The following is a 27,277-nucleotide window of genomic DNA, read 5'->3' as shown; positions in this document are numbered from 1 at the left end:
ACCACCCACGTGCAAATTGTTCACGAAGATCGTTGGGAGTAAAACAACGTAATTTTTTAAGATCAATCTTCTGAGAAAGCTGGGTTCATCAAAGGTTTATATCCCTTCGACCACATACAATGCTTTTAATCAAATAGCAGAAATGAATAAGGAATGTAGACATTTGTCTTAGTGTAATACGATGCATTCATTAAAGTGCTCACAAACCATTTAGAGGCAAATCTACGTAAATTATCATAACCATGTACAGAGATTGAACAGTTCGACTGAGATTGCATCATGCATACATAAACAACAGCCATTCACACAACAAGGTCGCTAAACAATTGGATAAATCTGTCAGCAGGGATGCAACACAGAAGGCTACGTGTTCACATCAGAGTGTGTGTATACGTGTATACTTCCCGCTGTGACATAGGGATCAGATGAATGGACATTGACACAATGCGTCATAATCTGACAATTGCGCAAAGAAGTGTGTGTGGGTCGATGCTTGCTTTGAGTTACACTGATGGGCAAGGAGCACGTGATTAGACAATGTTCACAAGGTCGAGACATTATTTTGACTGTTAAGAAGAGGACGTGCTCTGGGCAGTGCACATCTCCATAAGGGATGATGGCCAGTGGCAGCCAAAGGAGTGAAAACACAAGAGAAAGACCACTGCGGAGATGGAGCGCGTGAAATTCACTCATACGTAAATGCTAGATAGATGTTTGCATCACACGCCCAGGAGTCTGTTGATCATGGTCAATGTGGCAGCGTAAGGATTGTTAAGGCTTGAGACAAATAAAAAAGGAAATTTTTCCACTCAGGAAATCGGAGCAAAAAAGGTATCGTTGCTGCTAGGTTGGGCATTGGTACTGATGTTGGTGAATGGGGAGAGTGACGATGCTTATGATGGTGTTATTTCAGGGTCCTGATGGAGCTCAAGGTCCTCTGGGGCCCCCTGGACCTAAAGGCCCCCCTGTGAGTTCATACACAGTGCCGGTAGATCTTGGTAGTGCATGGGACATGAGATCACGACTTTCAGATGCCATCACTCTTTGTGTGTCGTCACATGTGGACATATTTTACATTTTATACTCAATTGAAAAACAAAAAACGGTAGTATGTCTTCAAAGTTTATCCCGAGCACAAGCTGCTCAATAATATGACACACAATATTGTTTATTTGTTTGATACGGCGTCACTCGTGCAAATTGCATCTCAAAATGCTGCAGAATTTGTGAAGCGCAATTTTTTGCGTGGAGGTTTTTTGAAACCTCAGGCAAGCCGTAAGGCAGCCAGAATTAGTGCCAATAATTGCCCAAGCTCCGTCGTCCTATATTGCGATGATTGGCCAACTCCATCCATGAGTGTTTATACACGTGGAAGGAAACCGGTATACCCATAGAAAACCTAGGCATGCACACATATACAATAATATCAAGGGATCCTTGTCATCTCCTGTGAAACAGATGGCTCGTGTTGTTAAGGTTAATACAGCTGCAGTAATAACCAGGATGGCTTGCCCAAATTGAACCGTGAACCTCTGCAACAAGCGGCGACCACACTTCTGCTCGGTCATTTATACTGCCCTAAATGTGATCGCGATGTGTGTATATATATATGAAAGTGATTATAACGATGATGATTAAATACTTGATAACGTTTAATATTCTTAGGGTCCAGCTGGAAAAGATGGATTGCCCGGACACCCAGGCCAGCGTGGAGAAACGGTAGGACGGGATTTTGTGAATTGTCACATATAGAGCTTCACAGTCAACAATCTATGTAATATTTAAACAGTTCTGTACTGTAGCGTTTAGGAAACCAAAGTTTTGGAGAAAAAAAACCTTGTCATATTTACCCAGAAAAACCTCACTGAGTCTCAAAGATATTTTTCAGGAGGGTCCTGATAAATCGACACTCATACACTGCACTATGCTAACTGTTCTCATCTGAATGCTAACCCTTTTGTCTTCTGGGTGTCTAAAACCCCCTGTCATCCTGGAGGTTGAGGCTCTGTAAGTACCCAGTTCCATTCTGTTGTCAGTACTTTTTTTATGTTACTCTCTACATTCACCTGGGATTAAACATCTTCTTCCTTTGACCTATGTTCATAACTATTCATGGAACTACAGTGTGGAAGGTTCGGCGTGCGATCATCGTGTTTTATCCACTGCTTGATTTTCAAAGCTCTTCATATTTCATGCAATTTAATTTGCTCCATTTTCTTGAGTCCTTGTAGTGACCCGCACACTGACCTTCACACGTGCAGAGCTTTTCATGCTGGCATGACATTACTTTTGCCAGGTGACCATTACTTTAACCAAAGTCACCACGGTGCCACCAAACATCATCTCTTGTTACCTGGTGTCGACTTTGTCAACAACAGCCTCCAGTGATGTTACATTGAGAAATCAGGGAACAGGGAAAACCGGACTAAGACAAATTTTGACCTGCACTCCTCAACTCTGCGAGGTGCAGTAGAGACCACCGTCTGGACTCTAGTGGCTACAGTCTCTGTCAGACGAATTCTGCTCTGCGGAGGAGGATTACTACTTGATGTCAGCGTTTTGCTCCATGGATGGACCATGAATGTTGTAAACTCATTCACCGCTTACGGATGCTTGACCGGTGATAGATTTTGCAGGTCCAAGTGACAAACCGATGAATAAGCTTGAGTTGAGCATGAGAGAAAGTGACATTGGAACTACCACTAGAAAGTGAGCACGTGTTGGACTCTCCAACCAGATATTCATCCAATAAAATTGTGGTGCAAAGAATTGTCAACTTGTTCAGCAAATCTTTGGTTATTTAGAATGGCAGTGCAGTTGGAAGGTCTTACGGGTGGGAATAACATTCTCTCATCCTTTGATACCACTACTGCGATACGTCACAGTTTCAAGACCCATCAGCAAATGACGTCATGAAAATCATGACAAATGACATGACAAATGCTATGTTAAAATCCTGTGCACTTGATTTGCTTCCAAAAATACGCTGAGTTATGTGTGAAACGTCTGCCATACCGAGTGGACATTTCCAATGCATCACTTCATCATGGCCAACTGCCACTGAGTCAATGTCAACCCTTTTGATATGAAGAACTACAGACCAGCTTCCATCCTCGCCTTCATGTCAAAGATTGCTCAGATACTGGTCTGTCACCAGCTTGGAGCAACATGGCCTTTATTCGAAGCCTGCAGTCAGCCTTCAGAAGATACCATTCAACAGAGAGTGCCATTCTCAAAGTCGCCTCAGGCATGCTTCTCACATCTGACCATGGTGATGTCGGCCACTCGCTCTACTTGATCTGTCGGCTGCTCTCGATACTGTCGATCGCAACATCCTTGTCGATTTTCTTCATCAAGCTTTCTGCATCTGTGGATCCGCGCTGTTGTCGGTCAAGCCGTTCATACAGCGAGTCAACAGTACGGTGTGGTTTGCCGCAAGGACATGTGTTGGGCCGGTTGCTCTTTCTCCTCTACACTGCCGACATCATCAGCATCGCTCATTGTCATGGTCTCGGTTTTGTGTTGCTACGGTGACAACACACAGCTCATCCTTCACGCTGGAGCTGCATCATACGTCGCGCGGCTTCCACGCTTGTGTATCAATATCATTGACCGGTGGCTATCAACCAGCTGTCTGAAGAAAAAGGCAGACAAGACCCAGTTTATCAGACTATGACACAGACAGCAGCTGGCTAAGGTTAACTGTCAGACCATCACCGTAAGCAGCGTAGATATTTAGCTGGCAATAGATGTCACGTGCCTAGGAGTTGTCCTCACCAGGGAACTGATGTTTGTAGTAAACATCAGGCAGTTGGCTTACGAATTAATTCACCATCTCCGGCTGCTGCGCCTCAATACATTGCGTATTCACTGCTAAAGCGACCAAGAGACTTGTTCTCGCGTTGATCATTAGCCGCGTGGACGACTGTAATGTCGTCTTTCGTCACGTGGTTGCTCTTCGCCTTTGTCACCTTCACTTGGTTCTGCACGCCGCCACAGGGAAGCACAAATATGATCACATGACAGCGACTATTCGTGAACGAGCTGCATTTGTTGCTCGTTCAGCAGAGGATCGCTCACAAGCTCTGCATGTTGATCCACAAGTGTTTACACCAATCGGCATCATCTGATCTGGCCGATATGCGTGAGCAAGGTCGCGGCTTTCCGCCTATGCCAGTCGCCATCGACTCTGGCTGGCGGCGCACGGTGACCTGGCCATCCCACGCACCGAGACTTTGAGATACATACAGCCCCCACAGTTCCGCAGTGCCTGGCCCCATCTACTCACCTACCCACTCACCCGCTCGCTCACCCGCTCACTCGCACATGTTCCTGGTATCTGGCGCATTTCCGTGGAACTCATCGCTGGTGACTGTGCGTGATCTGTCTCTCTCAATCAGTTCTGCAGTAATTGGCTCGAGAAAGAGATGTTCAGTAACACCTACAAGATATAACCATAGCGCTGAAAGATTGGTGTGAATTCCCCAATGCACTTGTTTATTTCATCGATTGGAATGTTGGGCCCAACTGAATTTGTTTATTTTATCGATTGGAATGTTGGTCCCGACTGAATTTAGAACGTGGAGCGTTTTGCTTGGTTGTAGGAGGAAACCAGAATACCCGGAGGGAACTCGCTGCACACACGTTTAGGCAATAGGCAAAGGTGTGATCCTGCAATGGCTTTGCGCGTGCCACTGCTGGTGGAAGGATCTCCGCGAGAGGGAGTTCTCAAGAGAGCCATGTAGAGGGCACTTTCTCTCGTTTTCCACTCAGAGCTAAGCTAGTGTTCCCATGCCACTGTGTTCCCATTAATAAGTGGCAAAAAGGAACTGTGTGTATTAAATGCACATGTATGGAAACGTTTATGGAAACATTTTAATTGGTGGCATTTACATCGCCGCTGTAAGATATCGGCATGGAGCGGTGGCACAGTGGATGGCGCACACTGTGCTTAAAGTATGGGGGCCCGATTTTGATTCCCAGCCACGCTTCCTGAACAAACACTGACCGAGCATGCAAATTATGGTCAAACAACTCCCATGACCGAAGCAGCCTGGGGAGGACCTCATCCAGGACTGGATTGACAAATGACTTTAAATTAAATTTCGATTTAAAGCTTTCGTGACTGCAGGGATTCATCTTCTTGGTTCTTTCGGTAAAGTCACGTAGAAGGGAAGTAATAAAATAATAAAAATAAAACATAATAAAATAATTCTCACAACGTTTCGGCCACAACGCAAGCAGCCGTCCTCAGGTGAAACCAGGTCTGTCGAGGCAACAGCTGTTACCGAAAGAACCAAGAAGACTTTAAATTAGTTTATTTTTTATTTTTGTCAGATATTACTTTATCATTATGATCAATGGAATGTAAGTTTTTTTTAAATAAAATGTATCCAGAGTATAACTGCTGATGACCCTACATTTTAGTTGTAATGCAAATCCTTTTCTGGTATTTTGAAAGTAACGTGATGTGATTTTCTCGTACCGTTCTCATGTATTCCTTACGAATAACTGATCGAATCTTGGGAGTAATAGCACGAAACTGTGATTTGCACTGTTGTACTAACGCCTGCTTTTGGGAATGATGACTGTAACACGTGACTTGTAACGCACTTCTTCCCAACACTACGTAAACCAACATAAGAGCATCACGCGTTACTTGTGCCATAGGATGACACGTGTTTATAATCCGTGGTCCAAATGTTAATGTAGAGGCGTCGTTATGCCACCTACTCGTCCTGCCGCCCACATTCACTGACACAGAGACGCACACTCGACACAGACACTCCCACATACACTCAGACACACAAAGATAAAGACCCCCCCGTATAGACATAACACACTGTTGGGGAAAGTGCTGTTAGAGAGCACTTATAAAGGCCGGCGCAGCACACGATGGGGTGGGTGGCCAACACCACGCTCGGCCGCCTTTGTCTCCCTAGTGGTGATGATTACACATCGCACCTGGTACTCATTTGAGGCCAAGTCGACCTAGGGGAGGCCCAATACCGGTTCAGATAATCGTCACACTCTCACCCTCACTCAGACCTACACACACTCCCATGGTGATATAGGAATAGGAACCGTTATGAAAAGTGCATGCCGTCGCATACATGAGCACTGTTTACAATTAGAGCAGTCCACATCGATAACAGCTTACACAGTGACACCTGAAACATGCACCCCCCCTCCCCATTCATGCCCGTATCCGAGTCAATCCTCTGTGTTTGTTTGCTCAGGGATTTCAAGGCAAGACAGGACCCCCGGGCCCCGCGGGAGTCATCGGGCCCCAGGTGCGCAGCGTGACTAAGTTTTTTTTGATTGTACTCTGTTTTATTGTTTGTTCGTGAAATATTCCGCCTGGATCATCGCCTTTTAAGGTGGGGGATGTGTCATTCCAGGTGTGCACGCGGCAAACGCGTAATAATGACTGCACGTGTAGTACAACACATGGTTAAACCTACAACTTACACAGTCCGTGTTTATGCAGTGAACATCACGCCCAGTCAAAGTAGATAAATAAACACACGTGTGGCTGAGTGGTGCCGGTTCGTGTACAACGCGCGAGTGTTGTGCGAGTGAGTTTTAAGATTTAAATCAGTTGAGACTGCTGGTGTATTTCAGTGTTCCACTTTTGGCAGAAACTCTGAAATTATGTTTAGATATGGAATACAATGAATAAGCAGATGATACACCTGTACATATTTGTCCCTCCACTTTAAAAATATATAATAAAAGTTGTACACATCCCATCAGCCACCCCTCCTCCTTCGAAGGGGCATTGCTTAAAAGCAAAACATCTGTAGACCAGTTTCGATATTCATTGTCTGATCAGTAGTCAGGCTCGCTTGAACCAATGCTGGTGACCTGCCAGTGGTTTTCGGCAAGAACCACCTCCATTAACAATGGGTTCTTATTTGACGCAGAGCTAATGAATACACAGCACGAACTAATAATTAACGTTGTTGTGGAGAATAGTCAGATTATTTACTTTCTATATTCTGCACAACGATTCTAAATGATGATTTTGCTTGAGATATGTGGTCGATTCCCACCCCCAGGGTTTGATTCTCATGATTGCTGGCTTTACCGCCCCGTGCGTGTGTGTGTGATCGTGTGTGATCATGTGTGGCGTGATTGTCTGTGCGTGATCGTGCATGGTCGTGATCGTGCGTGATCGCGTGTGCAGGGCTCCACTGGTGAAACGGGTCCCAATGGAGAAAGAGGCCACCCAGGGCCACCAGGGCCCCCGGGGGAGCAGGGCCTGCCAGGCTCGGCTGGAAAAGAGGGCGCGAAGGTGAGTGTGTGTGTACCATCTGATGACCCCGGCACTCACTGAGTCACTACTGTCACTCGCTCACTGACGGTCAGTCACCTCCTTGTCACTCATATCGCTACTACTACTATGGCCACTGTTCCCATAAACTTCAATCGTTGATTACTCCACCCAAGGTTGAGAACTCGGCCTACCAGACACTCACTGATTGGTCTCATTCCACACCGTGTTCAACAACCGCCACACTGCAGGTCACAACAACACAGCAACTCATCCACTCACCCCCCCACCAACTCACCACACTGCAGGTCAAAACACTTCACTAGCCACCTCTTTGTGACATTGCTTTCTCAAGATGATTCTACTCCGCGACGAGGCCGGGGATTGTGTGTGGGGTCACGTGTGCTCCACGCTGCTGCTGCTCCAACACACTGGCGGGTGTTCTTTTAGCCACTACCCTCCCCACCCCCCTCTTAAACTCCCTTCACAGGCAACTCCACCTGGTTGCCTGCCTACACCCCCCGCCCCCCTCTCTTCTCTGCTTTCTGGTCTCTCATGAACAACTTCCTCTTTAACCTGCATTGCTCCCTCTCTCGCCTTCCCTTCAGTGAGTGAGTGGGAGAGTGAGTGGCTTCCTTTGTGGGTGGGTGTGACCTATATCTTTGCTTTATTTACCTGGTACAAGCTTGTGATACCATCAACAGGCCAGGATTGTATGTTGTTATTTGTACTTTTGTGGTCCTTGACTCTATGCTCACAATTATTAAGGACTATTTTGATGGTGGGCAAGCCCTGGTAAAGCTGCGTGGTCGGGAGTCAAAGACATTCTCTGTTCACCTTGGGGTGTGACAGGGATGTTCTCTGGCTCAAACGTTATTTAACATTTTTCAACCACATAGTTCAAGACGATTTCCATGGCTGTACCAAAGGAACTTCCATCCGGTACAGATGCAATAGGAGGGTGATCAATGCCCAGGTGCTTTCAAGGGATGGCTGCCTATTGATTAATTATGTTGTATATGCTGATGAGCTGCTGATTGCTAATCACTCCTGAGAAGGAGTTGGGGGGTTCTGCTGCTGAACCTTGGGGTATGTCACTAAAGAGGTGGTGCAGTACCATCAGCCTCACCAAAACTAAGCACCTACCTGGGTATTTTGTGTGATTCAAAACCCCCTCAACTCTCCATTAGTGATGACACAGTTTTGTAGAGAGTGGAGAAGTTTCTGTACCTGGGTAGTGTGCTTATGACCCACTCCGATTTGGCAGCAGAGGTCTCCCTCCGAATGAGTCAGGCGACATAATTTAATTAGCTGCTTAACACTGTGTGGAAGCTATCTGGTCCGCCGCTCCACGTGAAGTTTTGAGTCTTTCCGGACACAGTCATGCCCTCCTTTCTCTATTCTTGCGAAACGTGGATCCCCCAAAGGAACATCTACGTCAGTTTGAAACATTCAGACTGACCTGCCGATGATCCATCCTGGATTTAACCAGGCTGGATTGTGTGAGGAGCTCACAAATCCTTGAAAGATCTGGACACATCCCCATCAGTGAACTCCTCTGGCAGGCGAGGCTGCATTGGCTGGGTCACATAGCCCGCATGCCCAGCCATCACATGCCCAAGCAGCTTATGTTTGGCCACAGAGAGAGGGAGCTAAACGGGCATGACACAGGCTAGAGAAGAGATGGATTGGTGTGGTACAGAATATGGAACTGATTGAGACACAGCAGAGCCTCACCATTCTGGCGAATTGCCCGATGATGCTGGATGCAATTACCAGCGAAACGTCGTACTCAAATTGTAAATGTTGTGGTTCCACGCTTCAACACACCGGTGGGCTAAAGCAGTGAACTATTTGTCTTTTGTCAACGTGACACTTTTTTTACTGATTGGCCGTGTCGGGTGGTTGAGGGTTACGACACATTTATAAATAACGCGATCTAAACCCAAAAATCGTTGATTATGAACAATATTGGTCGCGAAAGCCTACGTGTTAAACTGATTGAATTTGTCGATGACTGGTACCAGTGGTGTCAAAATCTTGCTATATGGAGAAGGCTCATGAAGGATATAACTGGGCAGTTGGAGAGACACCCTTCCAGAACAGTGGTGGACAAAGGAGATATGCTCACAACAACGAAGTGCTGGGCTGCTAAAATGCAGCAATCTAGCAAAGTCGGGAGCACAAGTGGTGCATCTGTTTTCTCTGTCACCGAACTGTACCTGTAACTGTCTTGTGACCTCCTGCCAATGAGCCTTTGACACGTCATGTGGCCTCAAAGTGCACCTAGCCTGGCACCAGCGCTGTGTTTGCATCACTGCCACTTAGGGTTAAATGGCAGCTGTTGTTATGTGGGTAAGTTAATGAATGATTGAGTGGGTTGGTCGGTAAATGAGTGGGTAATTGAGTGGGTGAATGCGTATGTAAGTGGATGAGTGAGTGGGTAAGTGGGTGAGTGAGTGGATGAGTTGCCCTCCCATCTCCTCCTGCGCGTGTCTGTGCTCTGAGAGATTTGTCATGCTATTGGTGCATTTTAAATATACGTTGATGATGTTTCCGCGTGCAGGGAGACCCTGGGTTGGTCGGCATTGCTGGAAAGGCTGGGCCACCTGGCGTTCGAGGATTTGCTGGAGATCGGGGTATCCCTGGAGCTTCTGTGAGTTACTCATTCTCATTAATAATATAATACATCTTAATAATTATAATAATAAACTTCACGTATATATAGCCTTTCCTGCCACTGGTCAAGAATTAGTATATCAGGTAACAATACAATGCAAATTGGTCAGTATTCTCGAATGAGTACATCTATTTATTCTGTTATATGCTCATAAGAAAGCTACAGTGTTTCATATTGCAACCAAATAGATCTAAATTGTTATTTGTAACCAAAATTTAACAGCAAAAAAGCACTAAACAGTGGACACCAAACGGATTCAATTAAAGCTGGGCAGCAGGGTGGCACAGTGGGAACACCCCGACCTCACAGCAAGAAGGTCCTGTGTTCAGTTCCCGACTTCCATGCCTTTGTGTATACAATTTGTATGTTCTCCACCTATTCTGTGCAGGTTCTCACCGGGTTCTCCGGTTTTCCTCCCATAGCAAAAAACCCATACACTTTAACTGGGAATGCAGCAGCAGCACCAATAAGTTTTGTGTCATGCTGCTCATTGTGCACTGTTAATCTTCCTTAACTGTCTTCATCCTGTTGCGATAAATGCTAAGATTTAGAAGATGTTTCCCTGAGTATTCATTGAACAGTTTTGTTGTCTTTATTTTTCAGGGCCCTGCAGGCCTGAAGGGAAATGAAGGCCCTCAGGGACCACCAGGACCTCTGGTAAGCCCTCTCTTATTCCTGCACCCCCCCACTATCGCACCTCGAGCTGGGCGCATTGATTCATGTTATCGGTGGGGGAGATGTAGCGTCTCGACCTTTCTGATGCGTGGCTCCAACTTCCACGGTTCATTGGCCTGAAGCAGTGGCAGCTCATTGCAGCAAATCGAGCAGCTTTCCCCATTGAAACCGGTATCTTTGTAACTGCGAAGGTTTCACTTCAACGATGACTTCTTGTACTGCACAAATATTTAATTGTACAGTTGATCATCGATTATCCAGCGTGCTATGATCCAGCTTCCAAGATTATCTGGCGATCCCAGGCCGATCCGGCAAAACCGACAGAACCGCTCCAAAGGTTGTACCAGTCCAGCGATCGGCACCATGTGCGTGCCAAAAAAGTAGCTATGCTTGATTTCAGTGTCAAATATTATTTGCAGTACATTATATACTACATACGACAACTTAAACAATAAAAATACTGCACTTATATACACTTTTCATGACTAATAACTACAGGACTAAAAACAGAAAATATACAGTGCAATCCAGCGACAAGTGCATGTAATTCGGTGTTCGCATCAGGATGTGCACAAAATAACCTATTTTGAATAATGATGTAGTGATTATTATTTTGAATAATGATGTAGTGATTATTATTTTGAATAATGATGTAGTGATTATTATTTTGAATAATGATATAGTGATTATTATTTGAAAATTCGGCATCCCTTTCATCCGAAGCCGCCGGATAAGCGATAATCTACTCTATTGTTCAATTTCAACAGCTGTAGCCACACACAGGTCGTGATTTAGATTATTTAGTTTAACTCAGGTGAGAACTCCAGAGACCAAGATAGTCTCATGGTGCAAGGGTGACCTTGGCTGCAAGTGACCTGAGTTGGATTCCCATCCAAGGCTAACATTATTTGGCGAGTAAACAGGTCTTGACCCCTCCCCTTCACCAACTTGCACTGACCAGCATGGTGAAGTATGGTTAAACAAACCACATGATCATGATGGCAAGGGGAAGGACTTCAGCCAGCAATGCATTCATCAACAATTCTATGTCAACATCATTGTTGTTGTTATTTGATGCTAAGCTTTGGTTACTGGATAAAAAATTAGAGATCCACTTTCACCACTACCCCAAATCACAAGGCCACCAGCACCTGAATGTGCTTGACTCTGGATCCCAGCTGGTCATGTGCAATACAATTGGTTGGCATTCACGTTAAGCGTGAGCAAATGGGCAGTGCTGTGTTTGTGAAATGTATTTATGATGAACGTAAAGTGCTTACAGCATAAATTAAGTCCTATCTCCCAACAGACGGAAGCGCACGATGTTGCCTCTCTGGTGCCCTGTGAGAGTTTGTGTTTGTGTCTGTGCCATGGCATAAATGGCCCCCAGGATAAAACCATACGCATTCTACAACCAATAAAATACCACGGCCTAGTCCACTGCTAGGGCATGATCGTGCGATGTCACATTCTAGGGCTCCCCGGGCGAGCGTGGCCCGGCAGGCGTGGCCGGACAGATTGGCCTTCCAGGACGACCTGGCCCGCAGGGTCCTTCTGGGCCTGCTGGGGAAAAGGGAGCACCAGTAAGTCTTTATCGGATTGCCAGTGTCATCGCACGATGAGGCCGTGGGTGTGTGTGTGTTTCATGTGTGTGTTTGTTGTGCGTGTGGGCTATACATTTACACGTATATTATATTTAACAAGCACTGTTGTCTTCTCAGAAACCCCTCTGCTATGGAGTTCCATAAGTCCCCATCTGCAGCTCACTGCTTATCTGAATCTGTTCATGCTGATGAAACCCAACTTGACATGAGCATTCCTCTACAAACCCCCACCTCAGATAACCCTCACACCCTTCCTTGGTGTGGTCTCATCTTGGATTGATACAACGAATTTTTCCAGATAAATAAATCTCAATACTGAGGTTCGCCTCTGGCCTCAGATCAGCCTCAAGCAGGTTGAAGGCACCCACAAACACTGGGAAGGAGCTGCCTACACTCTGTGCATTGCTCTGACCACCACTAAGGTTGCCACCTTTCCCAGAGATCAATCTCGGAAATATTTGTCAGTTAGTCTAGGTCTATCAAAACGTATAACGGTCAACTCTGTACCACACCAGATTATCGGTATAAATCAATTGCTGTGAGCCGAAAACAGACGCCAATTAGCACACCGTCTGAGTTACTACCTGGACAGGTGGTAACCCTACAACCACCACAGGTAGCATCCACAGCTGTGGTCATGACGATGTTTTGATCTTGATCTGATATGCATTGTGTGTGCGTGCGTGTGTCCATATAGGGTGAGAAGGGCGTCATGGGGCCTGCTGGGAGAGATGGCATCCAAGGCCCTGTCGGGTTACCAGGCCCAGCGGGACCTGCTGGACCCCCGGGAGAGGATGGAGACAAGGTCCTGTTCCAATAGGAACATGTATATCATGCCAGAAAAACGCAATTACAAGAGTCAATAACCTTAACATTTATGGACAAATGGGATTAATGGGCCAGAGGTATCCAGCAGCATTTGATTAGACAACATAATAACTCCGGGCTGGATTCTTCTTCTCATTGGCAGGCGTGGTCCATTACATGCTGCTGTTTCCTGGCGTCATGTGCAGCAGAGTCTATATTTAAACCTGGGAATGGCATTTCCCATTATTTATTTAGCCTGGCGAATACTCACATGAAGTTAAATACTTAACAACAACAATGGTGCACAGTAGCACACAGTAGCATTTCTATTTACAATCATTACAATCTGCCAAGTGTCTCTCTTGCCACAAGAAACTCGATAAGACGTCACTTCCCATGCCTCTCTGAGTTTGTCTTCTTGTTTCTCTCCATCTAAAGTTCTTACTGCGTCTCTCTCTCTCTCTCTTGTTACCATAGAGAGCTTTGGAGATATTGATATTAAGATAATAACACTATGAAAAATATCTTAACGATGCTCAATGATGTGTTTTTGTTGCTTTGTTTTTCTTTAGGGTGAGATTGGGGGACCGGGACAAAAAGGGAGCAAAGGAGACAAGGGGGAATCGGTACGTATCTGTTTGTTTTAAAAGGGGGAATCAGTGCATATCTGTTTGTTTTACAAAGGGGAATCGGTATGTATCTGTCTGTTATACAAGGGGGAATCAGCACGTATCTGTTTGTTTTACAAAGGGGAATCGGTATGTATCTGTCTGTTTTACAAGGGGGAATCAGCACGTATCTGTTTGTTTTACAAGGGGGAATCGGTACATGTGTAGTGGGTCCAATCAGGCGCACACTAGAACTTGGAGGCAAAACGGTTTATTAACTACATTACATAACCCTTAACGGAATAACAACATAAGGTGGTAACCCACCATTCCTACACTTGGTTATATACACTTGGAGTAGATGGCTATTTACATTCTGGATGGGCAGGTCAAGAGTAGAGAAATATCTCACGCCCGCCAATGCATCTAGCGAGTCATCCATTCACGGCAGAGGATAAGCGTCAGCCACAGAGATTTAATTTAATTTGCAGAAGTCGACGCAGAACCGTAGACTTCCGTCTTGCTCCTTAACAAGGACTATAGGGGGCGCCCCACGGACTGGTCGATGGAGAGATAATGTCGGCGGACAACATCTCGTTAACCGGCTGACGCACGTGGTCCTTTTCTGTGGGGCTTAACTTGTAGGGGTTCTGACGGAATCGGAGCAGCGCCACCCGTGTCAATGTGGTGGTTCAAAAGGGTGGTGCGACCGATATCGTATTTGCTTTTATTGAAAACGTCAGCAAATTCAACCAAGAGTGAGCGCAATTCTGACCTCTGGCCATCTGATAAATTAGGGTTCTCTGAGCAGAGCGCGTTGAGCCAACTCCCATCATCCTCTGACCCTTCATCCTTGGACCCCGCAGCCCCTACTTCCCCAACAAAATCACCCGCGAAATCCGCGACGGACGCGTGGGACAACACAGTGCCCGTCTGCACAACAGACACGTCCGGCCCCGCATTCAGGACCTGAATGAAGGGTACGCAGTCGTTGGACACCAGCGTTTGTGCTCCCACTAGCGTCAGAGCCCGAGCTACTTTATTAGATGGTACGCAATCTAGTCGGGGACGCCAAAAAGGCCATGCGACGGCCCGACAGCAACCCTTAGCACCCTTGATCTATTTAAATTTTAATGGGCATTTTCCCCATGAAATCAGTGCCCAATAAACATGGTACAGTGAGCGAGGTTTAAACTAACACAATTCCTGTCAATTGGATGTCACCAATGCACACCATCACCATTATTTGGTCAATAATTCCGAGGGAGCCACCATTCGCGGCAAAGCACGGAGCTGTAACCGGACGAAGGTCTTGAACCGTGTGGGGTAGGATGTTAAAAATTAACTCTGAAATAATGGTAGCGGATGCTCCGGTGTCGATGAGCACCCGTACCTCCGATGACCCCGCTGCTGCGGCGAATACACGGTGAGCTAACTCCGACCACTGACCAGGGTGGTGTGGCCAGCCGTTTTCCCGTATAACCGAATTGTCCCGCCCCACAACCAACCAAGAAAGTGCCCCGCGTGAACGCGAACCAACAACCGAACGGGATGAATGAGGTGGATGTGAGGGCCAAGCATGAGGTGTGCCGCGACTCACCTTAGAACCAAGCGGGCTAGGGGACGTCCGCGGGATGACAGCGACGACCCAGAGGATCTCCATCCAGCAGTGCGGCATCCTGTCGAGATGTGTCCCGGCCGACCGCAATTGTAGCAGAGCACGGAACCGCTCCTCATGCGAGAAGAGATCTTCTGCCATCAGTCGGTTTCCCCCTGTCGCTCCAAGGCGCCCCTCCGCCAGCCGCCGTCGTTGACCGAAGCGCATGCTTGAGCGGGCTCCACTTCTTCAGTGGCAGGGCGACGTTAAGCTCCTTCGCCAAGGCCAGCATACGCTCCAACACCATTGAATCCAAGCTAGCTTGCTCCATCTTGGGAAAAGCCGCTTGTGCTAATGACAAAAGTGCGCTGCGGAAGGCGAGAGGCGTCTCGGCCTTCCCTCGCCTTCGCGCAGAGAACTTCTGCCAAACATTAGATGGAGGATCATAGATCGCTGCCATCTGTGCAAAGGCAAGCTTCAGCGTGGCCCTCTCAGCAGGCGGCATGGCATAAAACGCTGCTAAGGCATCATCGTCCAGGACGGTGGGGAGCGCCCTCAGCACTTCCTCTTCCATCCAGCCCGCTAACTCACAGTTTGCAGTGAAGCGCCGCCAAAATGCCTCTCAAACCCCTCCAGCGGCTGTGAATTCCTTTACGAACAGGAGCTGATGCTTGGATAATGGGATGTCCATTGGCAATTTTGGCAGGAGGTCTGAAATGGCAGGAACCCTTCCCGCGCAACCGCCAAAATGGCGGCAGCGTGCGCGCTCCGCGTGGTGGAATTTTCCCGCGTACGAGAAACTGCGGCGACTGCCTCTACGTCCCGCAACCCAGGCGCTCCCCCCTCCATGACCAGCTTCTCCTGGTCGAGCTCAGTGACGAGCGAGGCCATCGCATCCAGCAGCTCAGCGAGGGGCCCGAGGAGCGATCGGCGCTGTCTCCCTGAAGGCGGCGAAGCGGCAGTGTGGTGGTCGTCCCGCTGCTCCATAGGTAGCGTTGCCTCACCCCCTCTCTCTGGGTCTGCCATTCCCGGGGTCGTCTGTGGGGAAGTCCCCTCATTGTCGTCTTCATCCGAAGCTATCTTGGTGAGTTGTAGCCTTACCCAAGGTAATGCTACTTCGTGAGGATTTTTTTAACCACTTTTGGCACCAGTTGTAGTGGGTCCAATCAGGCACACACTAGAACTTTCATCTTAACATAACCCTTAACGGAATAACAACATAAGGTGATAACCCACCGTTCCTACACTTGGCTATATACACTTGGAGTAGATGGCTATTTACATTCTGGATGGGCAACTACAAACCGGACCAGGTCAGCCAATGCACTGTCTGGTCCACATGCGCGACGGCCAGAGACCTGAAGACCCGCCGACGACGAAGGTTTCTTCTAGCAGCATCGACCCCCCCCCCCCACCCCGGGGTTTGGCTTTTATCCTTACGGCTTTGCCAGGCCCCGCCTTTGGTCACTCCTCTTTTCCCGAACCTTCGTGAGGGTTCAGGGGCCACCTCACGTGGTCCTCAATCCTGGCACCCCCCCCCCCGTCCACACCACCTCCAGTCACGTGTCCCTTCCTGTTTACCCAGCCTCCCCTGGTATGCCCATCCGGTGTCCGGGGAGAGGCTCTGCCCATACAGTGGCACCCACATGGTACTGTCTCCTGTCTCTACACAACGGTACTCATACCAACGACACTACACATGTCTGTTTGTTTTACGAACTTGAGATTCACCCCTTAACCCCCCCGCCCCTACCCAAAGTGGGAGTCAGAGTTATTCTGCTGGGAGACTTAAAGATTATGACCTCGGACACACACGAGCAGACACAAAGACACAGATTCAATTCTGCTGCCATCTGGAACGCTTTTCCTTTCGATATTAGGAAGCCACTGGAGCTGTGCACTTTTAAATCATCTAGATTGAAAACGAATTTCTTTAGAACTGATTTTAAAGTGTTCAGTTTGTCGTCCTTCCCCCGCACCTCCGATTAGCATGGTTGGCTATGTATGGTGCGAAAGAAGCTGAACATACATAGACAACATATGACCTCCAAGAACATTGGCTGCCTTTCATCACTCTAAGTGCCGGTGACATCTTCATGGAGCTTGTGCCAGGCAAGGTGCACTTTAAAGCCATGTTAAGTTTTGAAGGCTCGCTGGCAGGAGGTCATAAAACTGAGATGACTGGCCGATGCATTTGTTGTGCTTCCCACTGTGCCAGATTGCTACCCTTTAGCCGCCCAGCGCTCCACTCGTGAGTGTTGATCCTGCCCAGTAGCTTCCTTCACGAGTCTCCACAATAGAGGCCAATCTTGACACCGCTATTACCAGATACCACTGGTCAGACGACAGTTTTGTTTTTTGTGTCGCATCGCAAGGCACACCCCAGATTCAACTTCTCAGAACATGTGGCATGCACAACAGTGTGAATTTATCAGAGGCAATTCGTTTAATATCACTCTGGCAACGATCAGCCTTCCATTGTATCTTTACCAGATGGAAATTCCTCTGGTACGGTAATGGAAAGCAACTTGGACTATGCGATTTATAAAGATAGATGTTCGTGTTTGGGCTAGAGGACATTCCAGTCGCACCTCAAGGTGAACATAAAATATCTTTGACTTGCACACATACAACAATCAACTAAAGCACTGACATTTTGCACTTGCCTCCCTCTGCAGCCATCACCCTGGCTGGGAAAAGCCTGCTTGGCCTTGCTAAATCGTTTTTTATATACACGTTTTATTATAGCTGTGACATAATTGCAAATTAATACATTACATACGTTAATATTTGTTCAGTTTCTCCGCTCCTGCATGACATACACAAGCTGACACCCAGTAATGTTGATCTTTTCAACACTGCAACTTGTTTAGGGAAGCTGCTGCTGCGTTGACAGTGGTGCTCAAGCATAATTAACTAAAATAACTCAACAAACACTGCTGCCTGAAAAGGAAACTTGCATAGCAGGTGACGTTTCTGGCTATGGCCATTCTTCAGAGGAAATGAATGGGGCCATGGCCTAAAACGTCACCTATTGTCTTCGTTTGTATGAGCTGAATTTACTGTATTATAACAGTATGAGTGTGGTGATGAGGATTGATGTTATAATCAGCATTCATTTTACATCCTCTTAAGAAAAAAACATATTGTTGACTGTGGCATAGCAGAGCAGGTTTTGGATGGGCTGTGGAAACATCGTTGGGAGAGAAGAGAGATGAGTCTGAGTGTAATGAAAAGCATACTTGAGGTGGGAGTGCTGTCTGTATCGCTGTGTGGATCAGAGAGAGCTGGATTCTAATGTAGCAACTCAAAGATAAATGGCGGGCAATTGAGCTCAGATACTTGCTGTGAATTTATTTGCAAGACTTGGGAAGTCATGCAGATGTCTGGAAGAGAATGTAACAGGTCAGTTTTGTCGCTACGATTAGAGAAACACAGCTGCGCTTGGAGGGACACACGTCCTGGATTGGGTGACAGCTGATTGCTGAGACAAAAACCGGAGTGGTTCTCACGACCCCGGCTACCAAAGGGAAGAGAAGACCTAAGGGTGCATGGTGTTGTTACACTGTCAGAACAGTTCTAGGAGGTGACATGTTAGCCGTGCAGCAGCTGCGGATTCTGGCGGAGGGTAGAAGAGCGTTGGCGAGGTGTCGTGACATTAGTGACCTCAGCCAGGATGACAACTTGATCTGTTTTGTTGTGGCCTTCTGTTTGCAGGGCCCTCCTGGACCTGCAGGTCCTCAGGGAGTGGTGGGACAGCCTGGCCCAGCGGTAATATTATTTTGCACTTGTACATTTTACATGGCCTCGTTTGTACATATACACAGATGCACTTGTATAAGTACATCCGTGTCCAGCTGTGCGAACCTGTTAGAACACACACTCAAATTTCCACCCGCATTTTTTTCCGTACGCAGAGTCTACAGAGAGTGTGTTTGTCCGTGAATGCTAATATGAATAATACGTGGATGCTCATATCTTGGTGACCTGGATTTGGTCTCTAAGCAAATAATTTTATGCCAATTATTAGTTCACTTTACCTAGGCCTCTGCAGGGTCACTTCAGCCTAGTAATACTCGTCGCAGTGTGTCAGTGTCAGCAGTGAGGAAACTGCTGGCACGGTGCTGGGCATGCCATCCGTTACAATGCTGAAATGGCCCTAACAATCGCAAATTGAACATGCCACTAGGGTCCACCCAGGCTACCAGGGGGTGTGGCAACATCGCCCCTCGGCTTAGTTCCGTGAATGGGTTGCCTTGTGTTTGCCTTGGGACGTTATACCACGACTAGTTGTGTAAATGTACGTGCATTTGAGAGTGAGTTGGGTTGGTGTCTGTGGAAATGCAGGGAGCGGATGGAGAGGCTGGTCCAAGAGGACAGCAGGGCATGTTTGGCCAGAAGGGCGATGAGGGACATCGAGGCTTCAATGGGCTCCCAGGACCAACGGGCTTGCAGGTGGGTGCGCGTATGTGCGCTTGTGTGTGTGCGTGTTTGTTGGGAGAGAATAAAAATGAGTCTAAATAAAATAAAATGTTCCATAGGAGTCTCTGTCTATATCGTTGTGTTGATCAGAGAGCTGGACAGACTACGCAGCTCAAACATATATAGTTGGTATTTGAGCTCAGGTGTCTGGGATGGTTGCTAAACATTTCTTGGCAAGAAAGTTTAAGCAATGTGGGAGTCTGAAAGAGAACACGGCAGGTAAGTGTTGCAGACATGACGAGGTGGCTTCGCTGGGTAGGGTGTGTGCAGGATGGGGGGGCTGTCACTTATGGGGGAAAAGGGAATGTGTGAACATGGCCACTAGGGACCGCACCTAGCGAGACTCACGACAAGCTGCCAGCCAACTCCCAGCGGGTACTGGGGGGAGGTGCAAACACGTGGCTCACATACAGGTATCCCTCGATGTACCAACGTTTGGGTTACGAAATTTTGTATTTCCACAATTGACGAATTATGGACACTTTGATTAACGAAATCGAATTTCCGCAATAACAAAATTTTGCGCGGCACGCACCATGAGATCATAAAACAAAAAGCACCCGGGAAGCTGCGTTATCCACCTACGACAGCCTCACGGTGTCCCTGCTGTACAACAGTAACGCCTCCACATCACCTTTACCGTCATGCCAACGTGCAGATCTTTTAGTGAGTTTCGTGAAAAGGTTCATTATTTTTTATATTAATTATTATTCAATCGTTTTAATATTTATGTTCTTTGTTTTCATTTTTGTATTGTGAAAAGTGATAAAGGTGTATATTTTTACATTGAGAGGAGAGTTGGAATGACTGTTCGAATGACTGTTCGAAACATATCCACAAATTTTTTTAATTGAATGAATGGGAAAAAAACATTCCAATTTACATGTGTTTTTGAAGGATGCATCCCTTTCGTAAATCAAGGGATACCTATATACACGTGTCTCGTATGTGTTTTGTGTGTGTGTGTGTTTTGTATATGTTCACTTGTGTTTACATGTCGTGTGTTTGCATGTGTCTTGCGTCCATATCATGTGTGTGCCATCCATGTGTTGTGCGTCTTGCCTGCGTTTGCGTGTCTTGCGCACGTTCACCTGTGTGTGGGTCTTGCTTGCGTATCTTATGTGTGCCCGTACATGTTTTGCGTGTGTGTTTGATGTCTTGTCAGTGAAACACAAGGCACTCCATATACTTCTTTGTGGTTGTCACACAACGCTAAGCACGAAGTCACATTGTGTGACAACAGGCTGGGCTAACGAGTGTAACATGTGTACATACATGTGTTCTCTACATGCTTACGTGAAATGATGTGCGTGTGCACACATGTGTATTATTCTCAGGGTCTCCCAGGGCCGCCGGGTGAAAAGGGTGAATCTGGAGATGTTGGACCAATGGTAAGTTAACAAATTTGGCCATTTTAGTTCTTTTGTCATAGTTGTTTACATATTTGTCACATTGTTTGTTGTTTTTTACCACTTGTAGGGCACATATTTCATGGTGTGCTTTGATTCTGCAATGACCAGTTAAATAGCCGCCAAGTAAGTGAAGTGTAGCGTTGCTTTTGTTAAACATAAATCTTTGTCCAAAAAATGTAAAGTATTGGTGCCAATTGTGATTATTATTATAATGCCTGTTGGGCATCTTCAGGAGTTGAATTAGAGATGCCCAAAGTAGTGCATGGCGATAGCTTTAGGACAAAAAATGCCCAAAGCGCAGTCTAACCCGGGATATCGTACTTTGGTTATCTCTTGACGCTTGGGAAATGATTTAATCATCACAAATCGATGGTTTATTTTGCACGCTTGTTTTTTTTGTAACATTCTCCGATGTTAAGTTAGATTTCTTTGAGATGTTTCGATGGAGTGTTTGCCATTATTTCTGTTCTAATTTGTTTCGTCTCACTTTGTCTCGATGCTTTCATTAGGGCCCACCTGGTCCTCCGGGACCAAGGGGACCTCAAGGGCCAAGTGGCGCTGATGTGAGTTGATCGTCTTATCATTAATATTATTCCTTACCTTGCTTGAGTGACATTGTTATACATGCCAAGATAAATTGACCTAAATCCTGCTGTGTTGACCTTTGTCATGATCCAACATTTATGTATGATCCATGTATCAAAATAGCAAACAGCACGCATTCATTATAAAAAACACAAATTCATGTTGGAGAACATTGCACAAGCCATACATGAGCATGGTTTTTCTTCCCCTGTTAAGTCATTGCCTTTCAGAATCAGTATTGAACTCGCGGCACCACCAGATCACATCAGCAGCAGCACTTGCTGAACACCGTGCACTGAAGGAGTGGCTCAACTGATTTGTGTGCAGACTCGGCAGCAATGGATCCACACACACTTCCAGTCAGGCCGCCCGCTTCCCATACACAATTCAACCCTCAATGCAATATGGTGTCTTCCTAATTCAGTCGAAGATGTGAAAGGGAAAAAAAATGCTGCTCACAGACATGTATTTCATCTGCTGTGCTATGATGAATGTGGTGGTCCAGTATGAAATGACAATAAACCAATTTATTGTGGGGCTTTCCATTCTTGAAGGGATGCAGTCAACTTCACTTGTATCTGTGTGTTGCTTCCCTAGGGCCCCCCTGGACCGCTTGGTGGCCTGGGAACTCATGGAGCCACAGGAGAGAAGGTAAGCGGTCGTAATGATAGAATGTGCACAAAGACAAAGATCATCCATATAGCCTTACCAGACTGTGGGGCAAGAGCTGGTAGTGAGCACAGATAAAGGGCAATACGGCACACGAGGGGATGGTGTGGCTAGCACCATGCCCAGCTGCTTTTGTCTTCCCAGTGGTAATGTTTACACACTGCACTAGGTTCCCATGTTAAGGATGAGTTGACCTAGGGGAGGCCCAACATCATTTCACATATTCATCACCGATGTTGATCACGAGTTGGAATCGAATTCGTATTGCAGGGTTTGTAGCGCAGCACTGTTACCACTGCAACACGGTTTCCCACTTACGCTCACATGCATACACACACGTAAATGCACAGGTTCACGTGAACACGCACAGCCCTTTTGTCAATCCATTGCTGGATGAGGGCCTCCATATGCCTGTGTGGAGCGTGAGGACTATTTGTCCCCATTTAGACATGCTGGTGAGTGTATATCTAGTGTACACTACTATGTGTATACAGAACAGACAAATGCAATTATATGAACTGCATACACACCGCATAGCTAAGACAATATCTAATTAAACATGCTGAAACAATTCCACCTCTTCTAGATTTTCTGCTACATCCTTCCTATCTTTTTTTAAGCTCTCCAGTAACACTTTCTGAGAATCTAGAAGAGATGGGATAATTCCATCATTATCCGTACGAATTCATCACCACAACGGTCCCTGCTCTATGAGACATCTCCTTTACCAGTGGCAAAATATAGCAATAGGTTTTTACCCTTTCAACTGGTACAAAAACTGACACCTTTATACAAGGCATCATGTTTGCAATAACCACAACACAAGCAGTCAAAATGCAAACAAAAAGAAACAACTCTGATAATGATAATGATATGCACTGTCTTTGAAGTTGATTGGTCCACACCCGAGACAGATTTTCTTAGAGCCTAGTCTCCATTGGTGTTGGACCAGATGATGCCAAAAGGCGTACAACTCTGTTTTTCTCTGCCTCGTTCTTCACGTTCCTGTTCCTGTGTCTGCGTTTTTCAGGGAGAAGCAGGGGAAGCTGGTAATCCTGGAACCCCGGGAGAGCCTGGCGGAACGGTACGTGTGCCCGTCAGGTCTTTTCCGTTTCAAGAAAATAATACTGGACTGTGATAAGCAATGTTACAGTAAAGGTGTGGCGGTCCTGCAGTTGCTTGCTCACGCCACCGCTGGCGGAAGGATATTCTGTCGAATCTACCGCGTTGAGAAGACGTGTTCGAAGGGGTGGATGTATACCCACACTTCATCCCGCCACGCGCCAGCTGCCGTTCGACCGACTGCGTTGTAAACCATTTACACTATCGAGTGGACAGAGGCGGGGTAGGATTTGAGAAACTTGCATTGCCGTTTCAACTGCTGCCGCTGGGAGACTGTGCAGCACTAGTTAGGTTGAGTGGCATTATTTTCATTCTCATCGTGGTAGAAACGGCCAGTCCCTCCTCACCATGTGTTGTTTCCCGTGCAGCCGTTGAGAAGCCATTTCTGTGATTCCAGGGCGGCAAAGGCGAACGAGGGGAAAAGGGCGAAGCCGGGTCACCGGGCGTCGCTGGGCCTCCTGGCCTGAAGGGGCCTCCGGGAGATGACGGGCCCAAGGGCAACCTGGTGAGGACCTCTCCAGCACGCGTCCTCGCCTCACAGCCTTTCACCTCATCTACCGTCCAGACCCTGAAATGCACAAGTATAGAGCGAGCGGCCGTTGAGGAAATGCTGACAAACTTGCGCTAAAGATAGATTGTTGGTGATCGTAACCATAACAATGGTTATGGCACTTACGACAACAGAATCACGCACTTCCTCATCAAGAATATTAGTACCGAAATAAATAAGCAGATGATACACCTTCCCATATTGGTCTCTTCACATAAATAAAACAAGAGCACCTTTTTTTCCAAATCTCATCAACCACATAGCCTTCTTGGAGACCTGTTTTTTAAGCATTGTGTTAACACACGGATACTCTGGACCAGTTGTGACTTTCCACGTCACATAATCAGTCAGGCTCACTTGAACCAATATTTCCAGATTTTTATAGGCAAGGTCCCTCCCTGTGATATATGGGCCTTCATCCGACACAATGAACAAAAAATAAATATTTGCGTTGCTGTCGAGAATATGAAAGTTATTTTTCTGTTTAAAAAAATTATCACGTATTTTAATATCCCACACTGTACCAAACACATCCACAGCCTATTTATGTTTTCACTGAAATTCACCAGTGTCACTACAAATATAATTAATTGTGTGCATGCACATACGTACAAAAACAATCGTCTTCAGGTGAGTGAGAGAGAAAGCTGCTGAGACAAGGTCTTATATAGGCCTGAGATGGGTGCATCAAGGTAGGTGGGTGGAGCTAGAGATGGTCCAACCACAGAGGCTCGGGCAGTGGCCTTTGTATTGTGAGAGATTAGCCTGTCCTGAGATGGGTGTATCAAGGTAGGTGGGTGGAGCTAGAGATGGTTCAACCACAGAGGCTCGGGCAGTGGACACCCAGCCTGTCAATACAAAGACATCCAACCTAGTAATGAAACTCAGAGAGTCAGTTAACATCGGTAGATAAAATGAAAACATCATAGCAAGTTAAAAGTTTACCTGGTTAATCACGTCCTTCCAATGATTGCTCAATTTGTACCCATCTTCTCGGTTGAAGTTGTATCTATGTTTCTATATATGGATGGCTTCATGAACAAATCTTTGATGGTAGCCCGAAGGTTTGCAGAGTGCCTTGGTCTCGGAAAAAACAATATCGTGTGAGCCCACGCCTGTATAAGACCTTGTCTCAGCAGCTTTCTCTCTTTCTCTCTCACCTGAAGACAATTGCTTGTGTGATGATTGAAACGTCGTGATCTATTATTTTCTATTCACGTGACTTGACTGAAAGACCCAAAGAGTATGAATTCCTGCAGTTACGAAAGCATTAAATAAAAATATATGAAGATCACCTGTATATCCTTAAAGAGACATACCTAAATGCCTGTAGATACACATACACATGTATGATACACACGCGCATGCATGTGAAACACGCAAAACTGTGGTGTGTTTTTTTCCTTTGCAGGGCCCGGTTGGATTCCCAGGAGATCCGGGACCCCCTGGGGAGCCTGGCGTGGCTGTAAGTTGGATCGTTTCATACTAACGAATATGGTTTTGAACACGTTGCTGACATGACTTACGAAAGAAGCACGATAAGTCTAAACGTGGTTAAATAGTAATTGTTTAATGTAAATTAAAGTGGTGGTAATTGTCTTGGGTGGCGACATGCCCCAGCAATAGTGTGTTCGGCGCTCATTGCAGAGGTTCTTGGTTCGAACCTGACAGCTCGACCTAGTTAATACTGCGGGTGTGTTAACCATAACAATAGCTACCATCTACTTCACAGTGGACATTCAAGTTCCCATTGTGTCATTTGAAAATAGTAGTGTGCCAGCATCATGGTCCACATTTGCCAATTTTACAAATTACCTGCAAATCACTCCGTTGGAATTGCAGACTGTGCCTGCGAAACATAATGCCATCGTGATAGCCTCATGCTATAAGAATGGCGCAAATACCTAATTTTATTGGTAAATTCGTAATGTCTTATGATGGTGATGGTAACTGTGGTGATGGTGAATTTACAGGGTATTGACGGAGGACCCGGAGAGAAAGGAGACAACGGAGACCCAGGCGCCGCAGTGAGTTCATGAGCCTCTCTCACATCTGCCCACTAGGCCTCATCCATGCATTCACTTCCTTCTCTGTGATTTCTCTATTTTATTCCTTTTGTCCCACTCGTCAGCTCGTGATTAGCATCTGCCTAGGTTGGCGCCTTTGATTCTGAAATCACACGTGACTTCCTCACTGCCTCTTAATTCAACCCCGACAGTAGCTGAAGAGACAGTGATGAAAGCCCTTGTAAATGTTTTGTTTAAACAGCATATTTTCTTGCTGCCTTAAGTCAACATGTTGACACTTTATTATATATTGTTAAACTTTTCGCATTTTCCTTACTTTGCCCAATCTAGTAAATTTTATTTTACAGAATGTATGTTATATTAATGGTATATTAGCTTTTTTTCACACTTTTACTATTATTGTTGTAGGTGGCATCCATGTGTTACATTATTTTTTTAACCGGTAGCCCACATTTCCCTTGGATTTGACCGTCCATCCTTCTGCAGCCAGTCAGCCAGCCAGTCAAACTTTCTTTACAATATAGTATGACATTGTGCACTTAAATGGTCTGGATGTGACCCAAGTCGTTTGGGCAAAAGAGGCAGTGTTGCTCCACGTGTCTCAACGAGGGTTATTTCACTGTGGCGTGGTGACCTTGTCCAATGGCAGCACGTTTACCGCTTATTGCAGTGGTTTTCAGTTCGAGTTGGGCAGGCACCCCTGGTTATTGCTTGAGGTTTATTAACAATGAAATACTCCAAGTTGAAGACGCTAAAGATCACATGACGTCATTCAGTATCAGTAGGCTTTTGTGGGTTGACATCATAGTCAACAATTGATACGTAAAAAAGAATACCTGCAGATCACTTAATTGGTATTAAAATCATCACCCCCTACTGGCACTAATTTCCAGTTGCAGGACAGGTGCTGAGTCGCCTTGTGCCACAGAGGGACAACTGCCACTGGGGGTGCCTTTTAAATGTGTTGAGATGTGATGCGATGTAAGTCACGTATCACGTGTATAGTGCTCGGAGACTCCCCAGCATAAAAGAGGGTGGCTCTATCCCAAACAATAATCGTGGTTAAATTTAGGATACTTGACTGACTTAAATAAACGACACTCATTCTATCCTTAGTGCACTGCATTATTTGAAGGACTTGTGTTTTGAGGACGTTTTACGTGTTGTTTCGTGCCCCTTCCCA

At 46.3% G+C, this 27,277-nt stretch overlaps 1 protein-coding gene across 5 annotated transcripts in view; it reads left to right on the top strand.

Moving 5' to 3' along the window:
• LOC144933216 (uncharacterized) overlaps nucleotides 1–27,277 on the top strand; it is a 153,591-nt gene that overhangs the window by 102,943 nt on the left and 23,371 nt on the right. For all 5 annotated transcript variants that reach the window (XM_078857874.1, XM_078857877.1, XM_078857875.1 and 2 more), the window contains 18 exons: nucleotides 914–967; nucleotides 1,666–1,719; nucleotides 6,240–6,293; nucleotides 7,190–7,297; nucleotides 9,843–9,932; nucleotides 10,560–10,613; nucleotides 12,107–12,214; nucleotides 12,933–13,040; nucleotides 13,615–13,668; nucleotides 18,965–19,018; nucleotides 19,595–19,702; nucleotides 21,067–21,120; nucleotides 21,651–21,704; nucleotides 22,324–22,377; nucleotides 23,426–23,479; nucleotides 23,915–24,022; nucleotides 25,479–25,532; nucleotides 26,041–26,094. In XM_078857874.1, coding sequence (XP_078714000.1) covers nucleotides 914–967; nucleotides 1,666–1,719; nucleotides 6,240–6,293; nucleotides 7,190–7,297; nucleotides 9,843–9,932; nucleotides 10,560–10,613; nucleotides 12,107–12,214; nucleotides 12,933–13,040; nucleotides 13,615–13,668; nucleotides 18,965–19,018; nucleotides 19,595–19,702; nucleotides 21,067–21,120; nucleotides 21,651–21,704; nucleotides 22,324–22,377; nucleotides 23,426–23,479; nucleotides 23,915–24,022; nucleotides 25,479–25,532; nucleotides 26,041–26,094 — 1,278 coding nt within the window. The remainder of the gene's footprint in view (nucleotides 1–913; nucleotides 968–1,665; nucleotides 1,720–6,239; nucleotides 6,294–7,189; nucleotides 7,298–9,842; nucleotides 9,933–10,559; nucleotides 10,614–12,106; nucleotides 12,215–12,932; nucleotides 13,041–13,614; nucleotides 13,669–18,964; nucleotides 19,019–19,594; nucleotides 19,703–21,066; nucleotides 21,121–21,650; nucleotides 21,705–22,323; nucleotides 22,378–23,425; nucleotides 23,480–23,914; nucleotides 24,023–25,478; nucleotides 25,533–26,040; nucleotides 26,095–27,277) is intronic.

The sequence above is a fragment of the Lampetra fluviatilis genome, chromosome 6 (assembly GCF_964198595.1).
Source record: "Lampetra fluviatilis chromosome 6, kcLamFluv1.1, whole genome shotgun sequence".
Classification (NCBI taxonomy): domain Eukaryota; kingdom Metazoa; phylum Chordata; class Hyperoartia; order Petromyzontiformes; family Petromyzontidae; genus Lampetra; species Lampetra fluviatilis.
This window is presented reverse-complemented; position numbering and strand designations above follow the sequence as displayed.